The sequence below is a fragment of the Gossypium hirsutum genome, chromosome A10, assembly GCF_007990345.1.
Source record: "Gossypium hirsutum isolate 1008001.06 chromosome A10, Gossypium_hirsutum_v2.1, whole genome shotgun sequence".
Classification (NCBI taxonomy): domain Eukaryota; kingdom Viridiplantae; phylum Streptophyta; class Magnoliopsida; order Malvales; family Malvaceae; genus Gossypium; species Gossypium hirsutum.
The window spans coordinates 107,269,908-107,294,438 of record NC_053433.1 but is presented as its reverse complement, the minus strand read 5'-3'; the positions used below and the strand labels follow the sequence as shown (position 1 = coordinate 107,294,438).

Genomic DNA, 24,531 nt, shown 5'->3' with positions numbered 1-24,531 from the left:
AAAAAAAAGAAAACTGAGCAGAGGAAGAAATACAGGACACAGAACAAGGAAGCAAGAAAAATTTACTTGCTCACAAACGTGCAGCAAGGAAGCAATAACTGATATGCTTAATTTTTCAATAAGAAAAACAATACATTTATAGCCAACTATATCATCTAACACTACCTAACAACATTAAATAGCCTAGTAACTTGATAAATATTGCTTGTACAAACAAACAAGCCACCTAACCTAGTCGTTAAACACCTAAACATATCAAGCTGTCATCAGCTTGTTCATTTCCAACTAGGCTGATTACAGTGAAACTAAACAAAAAAACCTTGTTGTTACAACAAGCATACGTGCTGCAGCATGCACAATTGCTAGCACGTACTTCATCCGGAGATATTATAGCTAAACAGTCTTGTAACATTTGCGTTGCAGCATGTTTACAAGCTGCATGCACTTCATTCGGAGATATTACAACAATTTCATGTGCTGCATGCACTTTAACCAAAAATATCACAGGAGCATGGTAGGCCAATTTTCAACACTCCTCCTTGGACTCCATGTTGCAAATACAAATCATTCAAAAAAATTTAAGCTTGGCAGTCCCAAAATGCTTTGTTTCAAGCTGACCCTGCACAAGCACTTCATTTTCAACCTTGGCAAATGGAGTCTTCTCCTCCTTCATAGCCTTAGTTGACTACACATCTTGCCTTGTCCCCTTGTTCATTATAGTCCTGGTTCTTCTTGCATAAACAGCTTGCAAGTATAGTTTGTTTGCCTTCAGCCTGCCACTTTTGGCTTGCACCCTATTGAGCTTGTATTTAGACCTTCCGCCTCTTCGGCTTGCACCCTCTCAGGCTTGCCTTTAGGCTGTCCGCCACTTTGGCTTGCAATTCAATAGGCTCTCGCTTTGACAGGCTCGCATGTTGCTTACTGTCTTTAACAGGCTTGCAACTTTACAACTTGCATTGAGCTTCACCTTTGACAGACTTGCACTTCGCATACTGTCTTCCTTGAAACACCTCATTCAGCTTATCCAAGCTTGTTTGGAAGTCTTACAGGGGTGAGTTGTTTCTGTCTTCTCTACAAGCAGCCCTCAAATATGACAGGCTTTAACAGCTTCTTGTCTTTCTTAACAAACAGCAGAAACAAAAACAAGCCTTCAAAGATGATAGGCTTTAACCACTTCTTGCCTTTCTAGCAACAGAAGCAAAAAATTCCAAAGGCCCTCCAAGATCATAAAAGCTCTCGATACCATGTTGGGATTTTTGACAGTAGCAAAAAGAGAACAAAGAAGAGGAAGAAATACATGACATAGAATAAGGAAGCAAGAAAAATTTACTTGCTTACAAACGTGCAACAAGGAAGCAATAACTGATATGTTTAATTTTTCAATAAGAAAAACAATACATTTATAGCCAACTACATCACCTAACACTACCTAACAACATTAAGTAACCTAGTAACTTGATAAATATTGCTTGTACAAACAAACAAGCCATCTAACCTAGTCGTTCAACACATAAACATATCAAGCTGTCATCAGCTTGTTTATTTCCAACTAGGCTGATTACAATGAAACAACAAGCATACGTGCTGCAGCATGCACAATTGCTAGCACATACTTCATCCGGAGATATTACAGCTAAACAGCCTTGTAACATTTGTGTTGCAGCATGTTTACAAGCTGCATGCACTTCATCTGGAGATATTATAGCAGTTTCATGTGCTGCATGCACTTTAACCAAAAATATCATAGCAACATGGTAGGCCAATTTTCAACAATCCTAGGCTTGGTTTTGTGTTAAAATGACAGAATTTTGTTTCTTTTGGAATTTTATAATTAAGTACTTTTTATTTGATTTGCTGTTGTCTACTTTCTTGCTCCTTGGCTGTTTTCCAAGGAAATTTTGGGGCTAACTGGATAATAATTCCTTTACACTTCCCTACTAGTAAATGCTTCATTAGATATCAAATTAAAATTTAGTTGAGTTCCAACATAAATGGTTTCAAAAGGGAAAAAATATTTGTGTTAGTGTTCCTGATATGTTTGCTATTGTGGATATATACAAATATAAATTGGAATTATTCGTAATAAGCACCTAGGTTCCACAATTGATTTAAAGTAAAACTTCAAGCCTCTAATCAATAATCATGCCTTTTCTAGTAACTCTGTCATCTTTTAATTTGTAAGGGCTTTTACTCATGTTCTTTCCTCTCTATTGTTTCTGATGAACATTTCAATTTTATTTTTTTTCCTGCAGATACATGGTTCTAACGAATCAACCAGAAACTAGGCTTACAAGAATTGGGAGGCCTGTACGTCATGATAACGGTGGCTTTATTTTTTATGGAGTAGGAGTTATGCTTCATGGGAAGCCACATTTCTGCACCAAATTTGTGAAAGTAATCCAGGTAAATGCTAGTTTCAGTTTCAGGCACTTCAGATAATGCTAATAGCTTTTTGCTTCTACTTGGTTATTCTGATTGTCTCTGTTATTAAGCACATTATTGCACTGATTTGTTCATATTAAAGCTGCTCTTACTAGGTTATATGCTAATTGTTAATTATTTACTTGAGTCCTGACGAGTAAAACAATTGTTTCACATATTTCTCTTTTATGTGTGTTAGAGTTCAAAGAATGATTCATATTTGCAAGCATTATTGGTTTTAATGATTAAATGTTGTCTGCTGGTTCTTTAGAAAGGGCCAGAGTCATGTACATAAAGCACTTTCTTCAAATAGCTCTAAATCCCTAGCAAGATCATATTCATATTTCAAGGATACTTCGCAGCAGGCGTTCCAGTAGGAGGGCTCAGTTAACATAGCAGTTTTCTAACATTTTGGGTGGCCATGTGTCTCTTCCTTTTTCAGAATCTGCATACCTCAGGTTCGTGAAAATGAATGTAAATTACCGAAAGCTAGTGTAAATTACTTTAACTCCTCCAAGTTAGCCTTTACATTGAGAAAATACCATTTTCTTGCAGCTCAAAATTTGAAGTATTAAGGTGCAACCGTGAACGTGGTCTTTGGTCTTAAGGATGCCGGTTTTAAAAGTTGCCTTTTTTGACTTGTATGGCGCATGATAAGCCATAAAAGTAATACGTTTTTAATCTCATTCTTGATGCATTTTTGTATGATTTATTTTGTAAATTAGTGAATTTGATGCTCCAAATCTTTTAGTTTCATGTTTCTATACTTAGGTGAGCATACGAAAGTAAAAGAAGCGAAAAAAGGGCCAAAATAGAACAAAATGAGTTGTTTTTAGGAACCACACAGCCTGTTCATTTTCCAAACGGGCTGGCCACACGCCTATGTGCCAACCCGTGTCGATTTTGCACCCTATTTCCTTTTTATGCAAAAAAACCTAATTTTTAGGGTTTATGAGCATTCTAAAGCTTATAAATACACACTAGAAGAGGAACTAAAAGGACACGGAGAGAAGAACGAAAAAAAGACTCGAAGAACGCCAACGGATTCAACTCAGAAGTGGCTCTCCTTCAAGATTGAATATCTCTATTCAATTTCTCTAGAAGTTTTATTGAGTTTCTTTATGTCTTGTTGTTATTCTAATTTGAGATGTTTCCATCCCAGATTATGAACTAAATTCCCTAGATACGTAAGGAAGATGAAACCTATGATGGATCTTGTTATTTAATTTCTGATTTACATGATAAATACTTCATTTCTTGTTCTTAATTATGTATGCTTATTTTTTGTTTTGATATTTTCAGGATATTGACTCATGTTAAATGTGCTTATTTAGTGAAGCAAAAGCCCCTATTTTATAGTAGATCTAGCATAATTGAGTGGAGTTGCATGCAATCCTAGAAATATAACGACATAAATCTATTGAATTAGAGTTAAATCTAATAAGGAAATCTATAGATTGAGTTAATGCGACAATAGGGGTTTTAATTAGAAAGAGATTTCAATTAATCAACCTAGAGTTAGTTGTTCTTATTCTCGAAAGAAATATTAACATAAATTAGAGATTTCTATGAATCAAGGTACAAGTGAATAAATCATTTCAATCAGATTCAAAATAACAGGTGAAGTTCAGGTGGATTCTTTCTTCGTATTGTCTTCCTCATTGGTTTAATTCGATTATTTTCCTAATTCATTCTCTGTCGCGTTCTTAGTAATTAGTTTAGTTAATTTTAGATTAAAAAAATCATCCCATTTTATCAGCTAAATAATAGAAAAATAGTAATTACTAGTACTTTTAGTCCTCGTGGGTAGGATATTCCCGACTCACCATAGCTATACTATTGTTTGATAGGTGCGCTTGCCTTTGTCGTAAGTTTAGTTAGTTTAGTGACTCATTAAGTTTTTTGCGCCGTTGCCGGGGATTAAAATATTAGGAACACTCGATTTTTATTAATTTAGCCATTTTTATTTTTATTTTACTTTTTTTTTATTTCTATTTTTTTCCTAATTTTTCTTTTATTTGCTTCTGGCAGGTTCCTTTAGTTTATGACTAGAAGAAACATGTCGGGACCATTACTGTTTGATAGTGAAATTAAAAGCACAGCTCGCAGAAATTATAGAGAAACAATACAGAGTCAACAAAGTATAGTAGAAGAGCAAGAGGACATTATTAATATTATTTAGGAGATGACTGATAATCAGAATAATCTGTTACCTCCTGTGGTTGCTGCGAATCCACCTAATCTGAATCCTTCCCCTCGTACTATGTACGATTATGCTAAGCCCATTCTAACTGGGGCTGAATCGAGTATTGTGAGACCCACCATTGCTGTGAATAATTTCAAACTGAAGCAGAACACTATTTAGATGATTCAACAGTTTGTTCAGTTCAATGGTTTGCAAGACGAAGATCCAAATACTCATTTGGCTAATTTTCTAGAACTCTACGGCACTTTCAAGATAAATGGTGTTTCTGATGACACTATTCGCCTATGGTTGTTTCCCTTCTAGTTGAGGAATAAGGCTAAATAGTGGTTGACCTCTCTACCATAAGGTTCTATCACTACATGGGATCAAATGACCGAAAAATTCTTACTGAAGTATTTTCCACTGGCTAAAACAGCTAAGTTGAGGAATGATATCTTTTCCTTTGTACAGATGGACTTAGAGATCTTATATGATGCATGGGAGAGGTATAAGGATTTATTAAGTAGGTACCCTCACCATGGGTTACCTTTATGGCTACAGGTTCAAACTTTCTACAACGGTTTGAATCCCTCAACTAGGTAGTTGATCGATGCAGCAGTCAGTGGTACTCTGAACAATAAAACACCTGAAGCAGTTTACGAGTTTATAGAAGAGATGTCACTAAATAATTATTAGTGGCAATTCATGAGGAAGAAGCCTAATAAAGCAGCTGGAGTTTTCAATTTAGATGCAGTGACCATATTGTCAAATTAGGTAGAATAATTAATAAGAAAATTGATAGTTTATGTATTTCTACGCAGGTACATCCGGTGATGCAGTGCGATACAAATGGAGGAGGAATGAATAATCCAGAATATTTACCCCACAGTCCTAGCACAGAGAACGAACAAGTCAACTATATGGGTGATAATCCTAGGTCTCAGAATAATCCTTACAGTAAACACTTATAATACAGGTTGGAGAAACCATCTCAATTTCTCTTAGGGTGGTCAAGGAACCCAAAGACCACAACTCCCTCTAGGCTTTCAACAACTTTAACAGCCAAAGAAGAAGCCGAACCTTGAAGAGATGTTGACGAATTTTATTTTGGTGTCAGAAACTCGTTTCCAAACTATCGAAACAGCACTTAAAAATCAACAAGCGTCGATTCAAGGGCTCGAGAACCAAATAGGTCAGCTTGCTAAGCTAATTTCAAAAAGACCACAAGGTAGCTTGCCGAGTAATACTAAAACTAACCCAAAAGAGCTGCTTCATGCAATTATTGTGCGAGATGAAGAAGGGTTAATTGAACCTAAACCAGAACCGAGGCAAGAAAGTATGGTAAGTAAAAGTAAGGATGAGGTAAGCCAAAATAAGCAAGAATCAGTCAATAAGGAGTATAAACCTCGTATGCAATATCCCAATGCGACAAAGAAAGACCACATAAATGAAAATTTTGGTAAATTTTTTAAACTTTTAGAAGAGTTACATATTAACTTACCGTTTATTGAAACTCTTTCGTAGATGCCTAATTCAGTTAAATTTTTAAAAAAACTATTGGCAAACAAATGGAAGTTAGATGATTCGTTGCACGTGGAGCTAAATGCAGTTTGTTTAGCTATGTTGCAAAATAAACTACCCAACAAATTGAAAGATCTAGGGAGTTTTCTATTCCTTATTTAATTGGTAGTTTAAATGTTAATAATGCTTTGGCTGATTTAAGGGCGAGTATTAATGTCATTCCCTATAAAATGTTTAGAAAATTAGGTCTTGGGAAACCCAAACAAACTAGGATGAGTATTCAATTAGTAGACAGAACCATTAGATTTCCTAAGGGTATTATTGGAGACGTTCTTGTCAATATTGACAAATTTATATTCCCAGTTGATTTTGTTATCATAGACAAGGATGAGGATAGTGACGTACCTTTAATTTTAGGACAACCCTTTTTAGCAACTGCCAGAACTATTATTGATGTTGGTACAGGTGAACTAATACTTCGTGTAGGTGATGACATGATTACTCTCCAAGCTCGTGATTCTGCAAAAATATCTAGTGATCGAGATGATTAAATGACTTTTGTTAATATGAGTAACATTGTGGCTTAACATTATTTACAAGAAACACCTCGAAAAAACATGAAAGAGCCACGTCCCAGCTCATGCGACAAAAACAGAACAACTCATGAAGAACAAAGGCTATAGATCGATGAACTAGATGAATCGCGGACACATATCAAGGAGAAACCGAGAATACATGATGCAAAACCAAAGCGACACCATGACGAGCATAAGGATAGAACAAACCAATTTAAGGTTAGGGATTAGGTATTGTTAGATAAAACAAACCCTCGAATTGCCACTTTAGAGCTTAATGCAAATGGAACGACTCCTTTTACGGTATTGAATGTATTCCCATACGGTACAGTCGAGGTAAATCATTCTAAATTCGGCACTTTTGAGGTAAATATTACTCGGCTCAAACCTTATATTGATAATAGAATTGACAGCGAGAAAAAGGAGTTTCAACTCCTAGAACCACCGTAACAGTACGAATATGAGGTAAGTCGAGCTTAGACTTTAAATAAACGCTTCTCGGGAGGTAACCCGAGCGTCAACATTGCTAATTTCTTAATTTTATCTTATGATATTTTTAAAATTAATTAATTTTCAAAATTAAAAAAAAATTTAAACCCACACGGCCTAGACACACGGGTGTGATAGCCCTAATTTGACCCTAGTCGAAAAGTGGTTTAAAGACCACAAACTCGAGTCACAAAAATAATTAAATGTTATGTTCTGTGTTTATTATATGTGAAAGTGCATGTGTGAAAATTTCATGCTTTGATCTTGTCATTTGTATGTGAAATTATTAAATAGGACTTATGTGAAAATTTTTGAAAATGCGATAGGTTAATTTGTAGTGGCCAAATAATTTATGGTGTAAAATAGGTGGATTTTCATGTCAAAATTCTCACTTTAATGTGTAGTGGCCGGCCATAATGATGGTGATAAATAAAATATGCATTTTAAATTAGCATTAATAAATTTAATGGCTTTATTATCATAAAATAAAGATAAATAAAATAACAAAATGAGGAAAAGGACAAAGCTTGTTCATCTTTGTTCTTCATAGCCGAAATTAGGAGAGGAAAAGAAACTCAAGCAACATTCGGTCATTTACTACATGATTCAAAGGTATGTTCATGTATTTTTTTCTTGAAATTCTTGTGAAATTAGCATGGTCAAAACATTTCTTGGTTAACCCATGTTTAAATTTTGAAAATTTGTTGTGTTATGAGCATTCGGCCATGGAAGAAATTGAAGGGATTTGGTTGTTGTCTTTAGGTTTTAATGAGAAACTTTGGTATAAAATGCTTGAATGTTAAATAAAATGTATTAAATTGCTTAATGTGATTAAAAAAATGTGTATGACCATTTTGTATTTGAGCTAAAAGTAGCTAAATGGCATATTAAATTTCTTGTCATATTCGGCCATAAGCTAGCATGATGGGACTTTAATAAGTTAAATTTTGTTTGAATTAGCTCAAGAGCATAGAGAACCAAGGTTGGACAGGGGAAAAGAGAAAGTAGTTGAATAGTCGATCCGAGACTGTTCAAAAATATTCGAGGTAAGTTTTAAGTAGTTAAATGTAAATAATATTCGATAATGACATGACAGATTATGAGAATTAAGTATTACTTGTCATATATGTATATGGCCGAATGACATTTGTAATAGAAGTAAATGTGATATGCTTTTATGATCAAATGATAGTGTTAGATGAATATGAGTAAGATATTACGTGTAAACTATCAAATGATAAATGTGAGTGATGAAATGAAATAAAAGTGAATAAAATGTAGGATGATATGTTCGAATGATGTTGGTACCTAATTTGGTGTGATTGTGTTATATGAAACTTGTTTATTTGAATATCATACAGATACTATCCGGGCCTTTGAGCCTAGCAGGCAATAATGCCGGTGAAATGATATCTGGCTTCGAGCCTAGCAGGCGAAATACCGGTGAATAAATTTGGTTTTTAAACCTAGCAGGCAATAATGCCGATGAAATGATATCGGGCTTCGAGCCTAGCAGGCAAAATGCCGGTGAATGAATTCGGGTTTTAAACCTAGCAGGCTGAATACCGGTGATTTGATAAAAGTCTAAAACTAAGATACCTCGTGTTAGAACGACAAATGAATACATTCAATACGTTAAATTGGCCAGGTACGTATTATGTATTTATATGTGAGTATGATTTGAATTGAATCATAAGTGTATAATATGATACATATGTGAATAAATGTTATATCTATATTTATGATCATGATACATTCGGTCAAGGTGTGAAAGTATGTGAAAATATTCGATTTATTTATGCTATATGAATTCAGATTAAGTGAAATAAGAATGCTAATTGTGCATTATGTGCTTGTGTATATTCGGCCAAATGGTAATATATCTAGAAAATGACCTCTTGAGAAATTGAATAATCGATGTATAATTGAGTTTATTTGTTGTATTGCTTAAAACTTACTAAGCTTATGAAAGCTTACTCCGTTTGTTATGTTTCTCTGTTTTATAGATTGTTGACTCTAGTCACCTGCTTGGAAAGGGATCGTCAGCAACTCGTCACACTATCTATCATTTTGGTATTACTATGTTTTGAAGCTAGTATGGCATGTATAGAATAGACTTAAGTGAATGGTATTTTTGAAAATTTGTTGTCTATGGGCCATGCGAATATGGCATCTTTTAAATGTTTGTATAAAGTTTTTGAATGCATATAAAAGTTGATGTTTTTATATCAATGTGATTGTACAAATGTGGTATTTTAGGTTGGTAACACTTCATAACCCATTCTGGTGATAGATACGGGTTATATGGGTGTTACAACAGGCGTGTCCCAGGCCGTGTGCACAAAAAGGGGTTCAACAGTGAGTTACACGGCCTGGCGACATGGCCGTGTAACCCACACGACTTAGACACAAGGGTGTGTCCTTGGCCGTGCTGATCCTGGGACCTAATTTTTTTCAAAAATCAACGGAGATAGTCCACACAAGCGTATGACACAGCCATGTGGACCACACGGGCATGTCCTAGGCCGTGTGAAACCTGGAGGTAATTTTTCCAATTTTAAAAAAAGTCAGAGAGTTACACGGGCAAGGCACGCATATGGCTGAGCCACACGGGCGTGTCCAAAGCCGTGTGAAGACTGGGTTGTTTTGCCTTTATTGCACATGGGCTTAAACAGAGTCACACGAGCGTGTGACACGGTCGTGTAGCCCAACACGGGCCTTTACATAACCGTATCACCTCATAAACCCCTCTTCCCCTCTCCTTATCCCCTTCTCTTTCTCCTCTTCCCCTTCATGCACCCATGACCCCTACAGCCGTCCCAGTCGTATAATGCTGACCTCCGTCTTCCTTTCCGTCACACTCTCCCCCTCGTCCGACCTACCACCTCGGCCGTCTAATCGGAACCACCACCGTCGGTTACACTTTCTTTGCCTTATTATTATTATTATTATTTCTTTAATCCATGGTATTTTATTTTATTGTTTTTATTGCTTGTGCTTTATTCAATCTTATTTATTTGGTTTCTTTACTGATTAATTTTGGATTTATTCTTGATGTAGTTATTGGACATTTTTACTGGTTTATTTTGATTTAACAGGATTATACATTTATTTTGTTTTGGTTGATTTCATTTTTTATTTTATTCTTGCCAGTTTTAAATTATTCATTTTATTATTGATTATTATCAGTTTTATTTATTTCTATTGTATTTTTGTTTTAAGTAGCATTTTATTTAGTAGTTTTATTATGTTTCAAGTCTATTTCTCTATTAGTCAAATTGTTGAACTTTACTGAGATTTTTCATTCTTATTAGCATTGCCTCTATTATGTTTGTTTGTCCATTTTAATATATTTTGATTGTTTTATCGTAGATACACCATGACAAACACACGAGGCAATACTAAGATCGTCGTCCCCACTTCGAAAAGCAGAAGACCCATGGTGTGACATCCTCCTTGAGCGCTTCCGCCGAGGCCTGCCACCCTTATCTCTAATTTTCGGCGGCCTCCAAGAGGATTTATATCAGTGCTCGTACCACTCAGCCTAGGCCGATGTATTTATTGGGCCGCATTGGAGTAGGTCCGACTAGCGATGATGTTCACGATTTTATTGCCACAGCTCCGTGGGACATATTCTCCTCCATCATCGAGCCCATCTATATGGAGCTTACCTTGGAGTTCTGCGTGACATTTCTTCTACACCAGGTCATGATGACTCATGACGAACCAGGCACCATCACTTTCTGACTTGGTAGTTTGGCGTGCCATAGGAGCTTCCCAGAGTTCGATGCTGTTATGGGACTCTATACAGAAGAGTTTATGAGCGCCGAGAACTTCCTTCGACTTCATCAACATATCCATCACTCGCCACCATGTTGTTGGATAGAGCTTAGAACGAGCCAGACACTTTATGATGCAAGTCACTCGAAGGCAACTTCTCTCTCTCTAGCTTTACAGTACCTTCATGCACTTTTAACTCATACTTTAACAGGTAAGAGAGAGAGCACTGGAGCCGTTAGCACTCATGATGCCTATTTTTTATAGAGCATGGTCAACGGCCATATCATTGATTTGGCTTGCTTCATCGCATTAGCATTCTGCCATCAGACTGACCGCCACAAGAAGGGCCCCATCTATTTTGTCCCCTATGTGACTCGTCTTGCTCGACACTTCGGTCTCCTCGACACACAGGAGCAGTCCTCTACACTCACACTAGTCGGCCATATGTCCCCTCAGGGAATCTCGAGCATGATACGTATGAGGATGATCGAGCGGCGTCGTGGAGTGGGTCCCCCTCAATATCGATTATTTCATTCTGACACTCAGAATAAACCCGAAGACTTCACTAATGATGTTTCTCTCCATCACGAAGACCCTCCACCTTTGAGTCATCGCCCTATTCCTTCTACTGCCACTCTAGCAGACCTCCCCAAGCAGATCACTCACTTCCAGCAGTATTGCGTTTAGAGGTTCGACAGTCTTGAGGCGACATTGCAGCAGCTATGTTAGCATTTCTACATCTCCTCTCTAGTGCCAACGACTCACAACACCAACGTGTCTGATGATGAGGACCATTGAGTTCATTTATTTTTATTTTTATTTTTATTTTTATTTTTATTTTCTTAAACTTATTTCATTTTTATCTTGTGAACTATATTTCATTTAATGGTTGTTTCTAATCGAGTATAATCCCTTAATCTTCTTCACCACTTGTGTTTATTTTCTTAATAGTTTGCTCAGAATCATGCACTACATCTAGATTTGTCTACAATTCCGCTTTTCACTATTCTAGGGGTTTCATCCAATATTCAAGGCAGTTTCAATTCTCACCCTCTCTTATGATATTCTGTTTCTACTGTGATTATTTTTATTTGTACATTGAGGACAATGTACATCTTAAGTGTGGAGAGGTTATTTATATGATTATTAGAAAATCCCTGAATTATGTCTTGTGTTTAAGTAATTTTCTCATTTTACTATTAGAATGAATTTTTATCAATTTGTGATTTTTATTTATGTGTTTTAGGTTAAATTCATAGGTATTTGTGCATTGATTGTTTAAACTTTAAGATATGAGATAATCAAGCATAATAAGTCTATTTTCAGAATTAAAAATTATTAGGTTGTTTCCCTATAATACCCCGAAAATTTTTACAGTAAAATATTCTTCGTGATATAGTAAAATAAGGAAATAAAGTGACAAAAAGGTAATTTTTGAGTTATGTCAATATTGGGAAGTATATTATGATATATTAATTCAAGAAAGGACTAAATTGCAAAGATGAGAAAAGTCTTGTTGCACAAGAGTAAATACTCAAAATTTAAGGGGTTGAAGTGTAAATATAAAAAAAGTTGAAGGACTAATGGTGCAAATATTTTAAGGGTGGAATGATCTAGAAACCAAGAAAAATTGATGAATTATGACCAAATTGAATAGGTGAAAAATTATGAGGGACTAAATTACAATTTTATCAAATTAAGTGATGACTCAATGATGGAATTCTAAAAGATCATGAAGGGAAAAATGGTCAATTAGTAAGAGAGAGAATTCTAGAATGTAATGATTATGTTGATGATATTTTAAATTAATTAATTAGATAAATATTATTTTATTAATATTTTTATGAGATGTTTATTATTATTATATTATTATTTATTTAGTATAAAAGGAAGGAAGATGAAGAATTAACATCACATTTCATTTCCCATGCAACCAACGTTAGAAGAGAAGGAAAAGAAAGAAATTTTGTTTTCTTTACAATTTGGTCCTTCCACCAAAAATTCACCATTTTTACCTAGAAATCAAAAGAATTTCCATAGCTACTAAGAGAGAAAAATGTTAAGGAGACCATGGGGAGTTAGAATATCAAGTTGGATTCAAGAAATAGAAGCTGGAGGAGAGAGAAAATCAAGTTAAAGATTAGTATCAATAGAACAAGGTAAGTATATCAAGATTTCAATATGTTTTTAAGTTTGTTATTATTGACAAAGCGTGGAAATAATGTTATAGTAGAGTTTTCTTACATAAGGTCCTATGTTCTTGATATGTTAGTGAAGAGAAAATAAGAGAAAGTGATGAGAAATGGTGTAGAAAAAGAAAATAAGGGTGTTATAACATGGTAATTAATATCTTGTACTAAAACAGTTTTGGAAAGCCGCAGTAGTCTAACTTTGAAAAATAATCAAAAATTGTAGAAATCTAATTATAGGATTAATAAAATATGAAATTAAAGCTTATTAAGTATAGTTTCTTATAGAAGAAATGATGTAAGCAATGGAATTGTAAATCATGTGATATGATGAATTTTGTAAGACAAGGTCAGAATGATTTCGGGTTCCCCTGTTCTAACTTTGTAAAATCATAAAAAATTGGATAAAAATAATTAGGGGCTTAAATTTATATGTTTAAAATACTGAATGAGTATTTTTTCAACAGAAACAAATGGGAACATCATTCGAATTCTGTACGAGGAGATAATTAATTTTTAGTGAAGAAGGGCCAGAACTGTCAGACGACAGAACAGGGGTAACTTTAAAGAATAAACTGTACTTATTGGCTAAACCAAAAATTCTGAAAATTTTATGGTAAGAAGATATATGAGTCTAGTTTTAGGTAAAATTATCATATCTTAATTTTGAGTTCTATAGCTCCAGATATAAATAATTTAGTGACTATGACGCAGATAGACAACTTGAATATTCATAAAAGTAAATAATAAAAATTATGGATAATGTTACTTACAAGTGTGTTATCTACATTAACGATGTGGAATGGAGAGGAGGAGGAGGAAAAATATGTATGAATATTCATCTAGCATGGCTAATTTGTATATTTTAGGCTCAGGGACTAAATTGAATAAAAGTAAAACTTTATGGGCAATTTTGTAAAAATTTCAGAAATGACCAAATTGCATGAAATGGATTATTTTATTATTTAAATTACAAAATTGAATAAAATTATTAATTTAGTTCAAGATCGGGGGAAAACATGTTTTAGGGATTAAATTGAAAAGTGTTGAAATTATGAAAAATTTTGATATTTTATAGAATTCATGAACTGTTATCAATACATATGAGAATAATAGCTGGAAATAAGGATTAAATTGCAATAATTTTATTTTCCCTGACTCTAAGGATGAAATTGTCATTAATTAAAAGTTTAGGGGCAAAATGGTAATTTTACCTAGAGCATTAATTAAATGCATTAGAATATGAAATGAACGAAAATGATGATCAAATTTATTTATAAAGATCCGGACGACTCAAATATGAGACTTGATCGTAGAAAAGAAAAGATATCGGATTAATGAAATTATAAATACAAACAACCAATGAGGTAAGTTCGTGTAACTTGAATTATATTCTTAAATGCTTGAAATGTATGTTATTGATGTGAAAATAATTTGAATGTTCATTGTATGAAAATTGATGGAACATTGATATATTTGATAAAAAGGGGAAGAAATCCCGATTGAATAAAAGGAAATTTCGATGGATCTCTGAAAAGGAATTTACGGTAAAAAGGATCTAGCCCGGACGGGTGATCCTATCCTGATATAGCCCTCCCGAAGAATACGTGTAAATGGATTTAGCCCGGACGGGTAATCCATATTAGGGTCTGAATTTAGCCTGGACTGGTAATTCAGATCCAAACTCATTAGAGTAATTGTCGTTGCAGGGGATTTAGCCTGGACTGGTAATCCCGACAATACTCTATGAGTTTATATTACTGGGGATTTAGCCTGGACTGGTAATCCCACGGTAAGGATGAGGTTCGCGGGAGTGTGCTCTCTGATATGACATTTGTAAGACCATGGTTGAAAGATACCATGGCAACCTAATATCAAATGTGTAAGACCATGGTTGAAAGATACCATGGCAACGTGATATGAAATGAATAAGACCATGGTTGAAAGATACCATGGCAACAAGACGAGAAATGAATAAGACCATGGTTGAAAGATACCATGGCAACGTGATATGAAATGTGTAAGACCATGGTTGAAAGATACCATGGCAATGTGATATGAAATGAATAAGACCATGGTTGAAAGATACCATGGCAGAGTGACATGAAATGAATAAGACCATGGTTGAAAGAGACCATGGCAACATGACAGAAAATGAGTAAGACCATAGTTGAAAGAGACTATGGCATCATGTCAAAGATAAATAAGACCGTGGATGGGAGACGCGATGACATCTATTAAACAATTGATATTCAGGTAATATGTATCAAATGACGAATGGTTATATGAAATAGTTGTGTGAAATGTTTACAAGAACTGGTCATATGGAAATATATGTACAAAATAGTTGTATGAAATAATTATGAAGATAGATAAACAAAATAAGAATTAGTACATGGAATATAATTTATGTTAAGTTTGATATAAACTTTACCGGAATAAATATACATAAAATATATGGAAATGATGGTACATGAAATATTGATATAATGAAATGATTGATATATACTTATGAAGAAACAGTAAGAGAATGATATGTTTCATGACATGTACATAAATGATTATCTTTAATATGTTGATACAAGGAAATTATGCAAGTAAAGAAAATTATTGAACTCAAGTGTAACATGTCGAGAAAATAAGTATATAAATGTTGAATTTATATGAAAAATATACAAGTATACTAACAATGATGTTGTTTGACGCTTAGACAAGTGTCAAGCTATTGATTGAATGGTAACATGTTTAATTATAAGAAGTATTGAAATGGTAAGTACTTAGATAAAAATAAAATTTAAGATTTTGCGAAATTTTTTATGATCCCGATTTAATTCCGGTTGGTTTTTAATGTATGTTTGGGGCTTCGAGGACCCAATAGAGAGACGTTATGATTATTTTCAAAATATAAATAATAAATGACTCAGAATTATCTAAAAATATTCAGTAAACTCCAGTAATGCCTCGTACCTATTCCGGCAATGGATACGGGTAGGGGGTGTTACATTCCCTGAATTGAGGTATTACCTTGAAGTTTGAGATTTGCAAGATTGATATCAAAAACCATAATTTTTTTTGAGATTTTGAGCCTTTAGAGCATACACTTCCCTTGCTTATTTTATTATTGGTTATGAGTGTGCCAATATTGATTGGTTATTCTAGAACTTGCTTCGATTATGCATGTCGAGATCATACCTTTGATTTGATATACTTAAATGATAAAGGCACTTAAGTTTTAACCCACTTATCCCTTAAAAGCCTACCTATATGATTAACTCTTAGTGAACCTCTTTGAGCCTAACACACCGTTTCTTGATTTACCCATTAATGTCAACCCATAGCTCTCTCTTTTTTTTTTCATTGAGAATTTTTCCTGTTTTATTGACTCCCTTTCTGCTTGAGGATTTTGCTTGAGGATAAGAAAACTTTTAAGTGTGGGGATTTTTGATAAGCCATAAAAGTAACATGTTTTTAATCCCATTCTTGATGCGTTTTTGATGATTTATTTTGTAAATTAGTGAATTTGATGCTCTTAATCTTTTAATTTCATGTTTCTATACTTATGTGAGCATAGGAAAGTAAAATGAGTGAAAAACGGGCCAAAATCAAACAAAAAGAGTTGTTTTAAGGAACCACACAGCCTGGGCACACGCCCGTGTTAGCCACACGAGCTAGCCACACGCCCATGTGCCAGCCAGTGCTAATTTCGCACCTTGTTTCCCTTTTACGCAAAAAAACCCAATTTTTAAGGTTTCTAAGCATTCTAATGTTTATAAATACACACTAGAAGAGGACCTAAAGGGACACAGAGAGACGAATGAAGAAAAGACTCGAAGAACGCCAATAGATTCAACTTAGAAGCGGATCTCCTTCAAGATTGAAGATCTCCATTCAATTTATCTAGAAGTTTTATTGGGTTTCTTTATGTCTTGTTGTTATTCTAATTTTGAGATGTTTCCATCCCAGATTGTGAACTAAATTCCTTAGATACCCAGGGAATATGAAACCTATGATGGATCTTGTTATTTAATTTCTGATTTACATGATAAATACTTCATTTCTTGTTCTTAATTATGTATGCTTATTTCATGTTTTGATATTTTCAGGATATTGACTCATGCTAAATGTGCTTATTCGGTGGAGCAAAAGTCCTTGTTTAAGAGTAGATCTAGTATAATTGAGTGGAGTTGCATGCAATCCTAGAAATAAGACGACATAAATCTATCGGATTAGAGTCAAATCTAATAAGGGAATTTATAGATCGAGTCAATGCGACAATAGGGGTTTTAATTAGAAAGAGATTTCAATTAATCAACCTAAAGTTAGTTGTTCTTATTCTCAAAAGAGATATTAACATAAATCAGGGATTGTAACACCCCTAACCCGTATCCGTTGCTGGAACAAAGTTTCGAAGAATTACTCAGATTTACATATCATTTAGCAAAAATTTCCGTTAAATACTTACCGTTTAAAATCATTCATTTCATTATATTAAAATTTCATGCTCAATTATGTTACACAAATTTACCTGACAAAATTTCAAAAATACCCAGATTTATGGGCATTTTGGTAATTTTTTATTTTCCCTGATTTTCATCCGATCTTGATCTAAATTGATAATTCCATTCAATTTATGAATTTAGACAATAAGTCAATTCATTTCCTTCGATATGGTCATTTTTTATATCCCTACAAAATTGCCCCTAAAATTTTACTTTTATTCAATTTAGTCCCTAATCCTAAAACATACAAATTAGCCATGCTAGCTGAATATTCATACATATTCTCCTCCTCCTCCTCTCCATTCCTCATCCTTAATTTATATAACATGCTACAAGTAACATTATCAATACTTTCATTATTCACTTATATGTATATTCAAAACTGTCCATTTGCGTCATAGTCACTAAATTATTTATATCTTGAGCTACAGACCTTGAAATTAAGATCTGCTAATTTTTCCTGAAACTAGACTTACATATATTCTTACCATAAAATTTTTAGAATTTTTGGTTTAGCCAATAAGTTCAGTTTATTCTTTAAATTCACTTCTATTCTACTGTTTGACAGTTCTGACCCTTCTTTACTAAAATTAATTATCTCCTTGTACAAATTTCAAATGATGTTACGTTTATTTATCTTGAAAATAGACTCATTCAGGATTATAAACATATAAATTTAAGTCTCTAATTATTTTTCTCCAATTTTTGATGATTTTCCAAAGTTAGAACAGGGGAACCCAAAATCATTCTGACATTGTCTCACAAAATTTATCTTGTTCTATGATTTACAATTCCATTGCTTACATCGTTTCTTCTATAAGAAACTAGAATTAATAAGCTTTAATTTCATGTTTTATTCAACCTCTAATTCAACTTCCATAATTTTTGGTGATTTTTCAAATTTAGCCTATTGCTACTATCTAAAATTGTTTTAGTGCAAGATATTATTTACCATGTTTATAACACCCTTATTCCCTTTCTCTACAATATTTCCCATCACTTTCTCCTATTTCCCTTCACTAACTCATTAAGATCACACTATAACATTATTTCCATGCTTTCTCAATAATAACAAACTTAAAAATATATTGAAATATTGATGTACTTACCTTGATCTATTGATTCCAATCTTTAATTTGATTTTCTCTCTCCTTCAGCTTCTATTCCTTGAATCAAGTTTGATATTCTAACTCCCCATAGTCTCCTTAATATTTTTCTCCCTTGGTAGCTATGGAAATTCTTTTAATTTCTAGGTGAAAATGGTAAATTTTTGGTAAAAGAACTAAATTGGAAAGAATGAAAAGTTTTTTTCTTCTCTTCTCTTCTCCCTAGCGTGAATGCATGGAAAATGGATGAGAATTTCCTCATCTTTCTTTCTTTATATATACTAATAAAATATCATATAAAAAATCAAATTAAAATATTAATAACTAATATTTATTTAATTAATTAATCTAAAATATCTCCAACATCATCATTACTTTCTAGATTTCTCTCCCTTTCAATTGACCATTTTGCCCTTCGTGATCTTTTAAAATTTTATTCTTGAGTCATCACTTAATTTTGGTAAAATTACAATTTAGTCCCTCATAATTCTTCATCTATTCAATTTGGTCCTAATTCATCAAATTTTTCCTTGGTTTCTAGATCCTTCCACCCTTAAAATATTTTCACTATTAGTCCTTCAAATTTTTCATATTTACACTTTAATCCCTCAATTTTTGAATATTTACTCTTGGGCCACAAAACTTTTCTCATTTTTACAATTTAGTCCTTTCTTGAATCAATATGTCATAATATACTTTCCAGTGACATAACTCAATTTTCCAACTCAATTTTCCTTTTCTTGTCACTTTATTTCTTTATTTTACTATTTTAAGAGTAATATCTTACTGTAGAAATTTTCAGGGTGTTACAGAGATTTCTACAGATCAAGGAACAAGTGAATAAATCGTTTCAATCAGATTCAGAATAATAGGTGAAGTCTAGGTGGATTCTTTCCTGGGTATTGTCTTCCTCATTGGTTTAATTCGATTATTTTCCTAATTCATTCTCCGCCGCGTTCTTAGTAATTAGTTTAGTTAATTTTAGATTAAAAACAATCATCCCATTTTATCGGCTAAGTAATAGAAAAATAGTAATTACTAGTACTTTAAGTCCTCGTGGACACGATATTCTCGACTCACCATAGCTATACTATTGTTTGTTAGGTGCGCTTGCCTTTGTCGTAATTTTAGTTTGTTTAGTGACTCATCAGCGCAACCTGAGATTGGATTGCTAACAGATTGCTTGGAAAGTAATTGTTTCATCACTAGAATAACTGGCCATGGTCTAATGTTGAGTTTCCTCTTACCTCTCTAGGATTCTTTGCGGCATGATATTAACCTAGTGCAGAGAACATGAATGTTGGAGCTTGATGACTGCAATGTTCATTTTTTTTATGGTATTCTACATGTTCGTTTTACGAACCATATTTGGAGATTGTGGTTGTGTCTCTCAATAATGTCATCTCCAAAATTCGAACTCGTGTCTCCTTTTGAGAATATAAGTTGCCTTACTAGTACACTCAACACTATTTAGTTTACAACGTCCATCTTTAATGCAGTTAAATATTAGGATTACGAGCCCCATCTATGATGCCGAGTTAGGACAGCAGACTGGAGCATCAGCGGAGATGGCCTCACGTATTCAAACCTAATTGGAGTTCGGAAATATAGATGGTTCAGATATGGCAAAAACAATCTGTTGACCCTTCGTTTGTCTATTTTTTAATCAAATTGCCCTCTGCTGGTTACGCTGTAAGTTACTTAATACTTTAATAGGACATCCCTTAGTCTAATAGCCATCACCAAGTATGCTTGACTAAAAGATATTTAAGAAAATGATTAAATGTAGATTAAATTTGTACTTTAAAGAAAAAGATGTAATTGTGGATCTATTATATATATACACAATTTTCACATAGATTTAAAAAAAAATTAAAGGATAAAAGTCGCAGTAAATTCAACACTTTAGCTATCTTCAACTGATTAAAAAACGAGAGTCGAGAATTCCCAACAACAGAGATCGACTTTGAAGCTGTAACTACTGGTAACAAATTTTGACCATGCAAAACTAACATATACAAGTCTTGTAGTGATGTAGTCACTGTCATAAGTGTCTGCAAACAAAAATTCAAAGTGCAAATAGCTATGCAAGATTAAAATTGAAATAGAGACATGATATGAAAGACCAAAAGTTTTTGGTACAATAACTGGCCTTCGTACGATGTTGTGTTTCCTCTTTACCTCTCTAGGCTTCACTGCAGCATGATCTTAACGTAGTGAGGATAACATGAAAGCTGGAGCTCGATGACTGCAGCCCCCATGTTTTTAACAAATTACCAGCAGAATCTACGAGGTCGAGTTAGGATAGCAGAGTAGATGGCCTCAAGTATTCAAACCTAGTTGGAGTTCAGAAAAATAGATGGTTTTGATATGGCAAAAACAATCTCCTTTGATAACCCATTACCTTTCAAACAACCGAAGACATGCAAGCATAACTGCAACTCTTTTTTGGTAATTATGACAGCACAAATAGCTTTAAATATTCTCCGAAAAAACACAGAAGCCTCCAAGAATAATCACAAAGCATCAATCACACGAGACGCAAAATTTTTACGTCAAAAACCCCTTTAAATCAAAGGGTAAAAACCACGAGAATCCACTAAAAAACTTCACTGTAATATAAAAGTGTGGCTACATGATTACAATAAATACATAACTCTACCTTAGCTATCATCAAGAAGTAATTATTCCAAAACATAATAGAGAAAGTTCAAGAAATTCCAACAATAGAGACAACTTTGAAGCCGAAGATCCACAAGCTACAGATATTGGTAACAAATCCGATCATGCAAAACTAACAAATACGATTCTTGTAGTCACTGTCATAAGTATCTGCAAACAAAGATTCAAAGTGTAAATAGCTGTACAATATTACAGCATGGTATGAAAGACAAATTTTTTTGGTACAATGGAAAGGTACCCATGTAAAGATCGTCCAAGCAAAAGCCTACGAAATTAGGCGTTGAATCAGCTCAACTCTTTCGCTTGAGAAAAGGTCTGCATTTCCCCAAGCAAAATCCATACATAGATTCAATGTGTCCGTATTTCCAATAGCAAGGATTAATGAATAAAACAAAATTTTGTTGTTTTTTTTTTTGGTACATACAAAAATGTATTGTTTAGATTAAAACCATCTGGTGCTTCACTTGACTTAGCTATGCAGAAATCATTACAAAAATTAATTATTCTATTTTTGAGTGAATATTGAAATAACTCGTATTTTAAAATAATAATATTCCTGAAGGGACAATATATTATGTTTTTCTAGTTATAAAATAAGACACAATAATTGTAAAAATGTTAATAAATAAAATAAAATTTGTATCGGATATAGGTATCCCAATTTGACATACCTGCAAATTTGATTCATTAATTGTTGTTTCTCCATTCCTGACACAATAATTGTAACACAAGGTATGTGGGTAATTTTGGACCACTCAGGTCCATTATCCCTTTTGCACCGTTCTCCCATCATTGGACACCCCACGATCTTTAGCTCCAAAAGCGAAAAAAGCATGTTGTTCCCCAGAAGAGTCTTAAGGTTTGGGCAAAATCCGATACTCAAGTGCTGGAGAGAAGTGAGGTTCCGAAAGCCATTGGAGGATATACTCTCCAGTTTTGGGAAATCCGAGATGCGGAGATGGGTGAGAGAGGAGGGCAGTGTGACTTCTATCTCATCTTGAGGAAATGACACTGCATCCGGACACCCATTTGATATGGAGAGAGATTTAAGACAAGTGAGTGTATGCAAATCCCTCTCTAGTATTGCCTTCCAGATATTGGGTCCAGCAATTGAAAGCGATGTGAGATTGGTAGGAATCCCCTCTTCCAGAATGGATGTCACATTTGGACAATTCCATATTGCTAATTCTTTTAGAGCGTTGAGACTCTGCATATTCCCAGGAAAAGCTTGGAGACTTCTACAAGAGCTGAAGCGGAGCACTTCAAGGTTTGTGGTGGGCAAACCACCCTCTGCTAAGGAAATCAAATTTGAACAACTACCTATGCGTATGCTGTTGCAATGCTTGAGCTTGTTCAATCCTTGAGGTAACCCTTGAAGCATATCACATCCTTCGATATCAATAGATTCAAGAGAAGAGTTATCTTGAATTTCTTGGGATATGGACTCTAGCTTTGGACACTCACTTATTTGAAGTTCTTTCAGTGTGGAGGGCAACTCACTTCTATTTGTTCTCTTTAGAGATTCACAACTATCAATATTCAACTTCTGAAGAACACATGCATTGTTGGAGTCAACATCCTCTCCTTCATCCAACAACAAACATTGCAACTTTTTACAATCTTCAATCTCTAGCACTTTCAGATTCGAAGGCAAATTGCTCCTTGCAAGATAAGTCAATTTTGGGCAATCGAAAAGCACTAATGTCATAAGTAATGTGAGGGAGTGCAAGGTTGTCGATAGTTTTCCTAGCCTTCCACAATTACTTATTCTCATGCTTACAATGCTAGAAGGAATCTTCAATTGCATCAATTCTTCTCTTTCCTCATCTGTTCCTATGGATACAAGTTGCGGACAATTGGAAATTCTCAAATATTGGGGGGACATAGACTGAGTTAGCAATCCCCAATTGTTCTCTCGAGAAGACCACAACTCCTCACAATCAACAATCTCAAACAACTCCACTTTGATTGATCTTAACCTCAAGCATTCTGCTGCATAACTAAACTTGGAAATCCCTCGAAACGATATTCTTTTTATGGAGCTATAATCTGCAAAACCTTTATAAATTACATCGTGGCAACCCCAAATTTCTAATTCTGAAAGCAATGGAAAGTTTTGAACAGAAAATATCAACTTCTTGCAGCTACGAATTGCAAGTTTCTTCAAAGAAGGAAGGTCTTCCGGCATACTCCCTAACAATAAGGGACAATTTTGAATCAAGAGTTCACGAAGTTTAGGGAATTTCCTAGCTTCCTCATCAACTTCACACAAGTTCCACTGCTCCCAATTAAGCATGTCCACAAACTCTAAAATCTCCAATGAAGAAAATGTGTTGGTCGTATTCTCTCCAAAGAACTCAACTCCCACAGTCCTTACAGTGCGCAATCCTTTAATACGTACCTTTTTCAACACTGGCAATTTCCCAATTGATGGCAATGACAATAAATTTATACAATCATCAAGGCATAAAGATTGTAAACAATTGAAGGATGAATCTCCCACCCAATTTGCCAACATTTCACCACAATAGAACTTAATGCTGAGCTCCATGAGCTTCTTAGAAGGTTGAAGTCCATCCAACACCCTTTTCTCGACTTCTTCTCTTCTATTCTCAAAGTCTTTGCTCCACTGCAATTTTAAATTCCCAATTCTCGACTTATTCGATAATCTAGCCATCCGTGCATCTCGAGGCTCAGCTATATTCTGTAATCCTGAAATACAAAGTTCACCCCTGAGATTTGACAAATTCATTAGCTCCATTATTTTATGTCCCTTCTCTTTACCCAAAACAAAAATGGAAAGTTTTTGAAGATTAGTCAGCATGCTAAAATTGCTTGCCATGCTTTCTAATTTATTTGCACCAGCGATATCAAGATAGCATAGGTTGACCAACTTTTCCATCTCTGACGGTAACTTCTCAAGGTTATAACACCCCTTTAATAAAAAGGTTTCTAAATTGTGAAGGGTACTAAGTGATTCATGCAAGCATTTAATAACTCGATTCTGAGAGAAGTTTAGGTACCTTAAGAGTTTCAAATCTCCCACAAAATCTGGCAACATGATGATTTGGTACCCTTCCAAAG

The 24,531-nt window shown here is 34.2% G+C and overlaps 1 protein-coding gene and 1 non-coding gene across 3 annotated transcripts; both read right to left on the bottom strand.

The window, feature by feature from the left end:
* Positions 1–5,044: 5,044 nt before the first annotated feature.
* On the bottom strand, positions 5,045–5,151 carry LOC121208928 (small nucleolar RNA R71). The gene has a single exon (XR_005904049.1). It is a non-coding gene; the product is annotated as a small nucleolar RNA R71 (small nucleolar RNA).
* Positions 5,152–21,365: 16,214 nt separating this feature from the next.
* LOC121207627 (putative disease resistance protein At3g14460) lies at positions 21,366–24,222 on the bottom strand. 2 transcript variants are annotated; one of them, XM_041077980.1, is made up of 2 exons: positions 22,119–24,222; positions 21,366–21,597 (listed from the first exon to the last, which is right to left on the bottom strand). In XM_041077980.1, the coding sequence occupies exons 1-2, from the start codon at positions 24,206–24,208 to the stop codon at positions 21,588–21,590; spliced, it is 2,100 nt and encodes a 699-aa protein (XP_040933914.1). In that variant the 5' UTR covers positions 24,209–24,222; the 3' UTR covers positions 21,366–21,587. The 2 variants fall into 2 exon arrangements, with proteins under 2 accessions (XP_040933914.1, XP_040933913.1); XM_041077979.1 differs by lacking the exon at positions 21,366–21,597 and adding an exon at positions 21,682–21,762.
* Between the last annotated feature and the right edge of the window lie 309 nt (positions 24,223–24,531).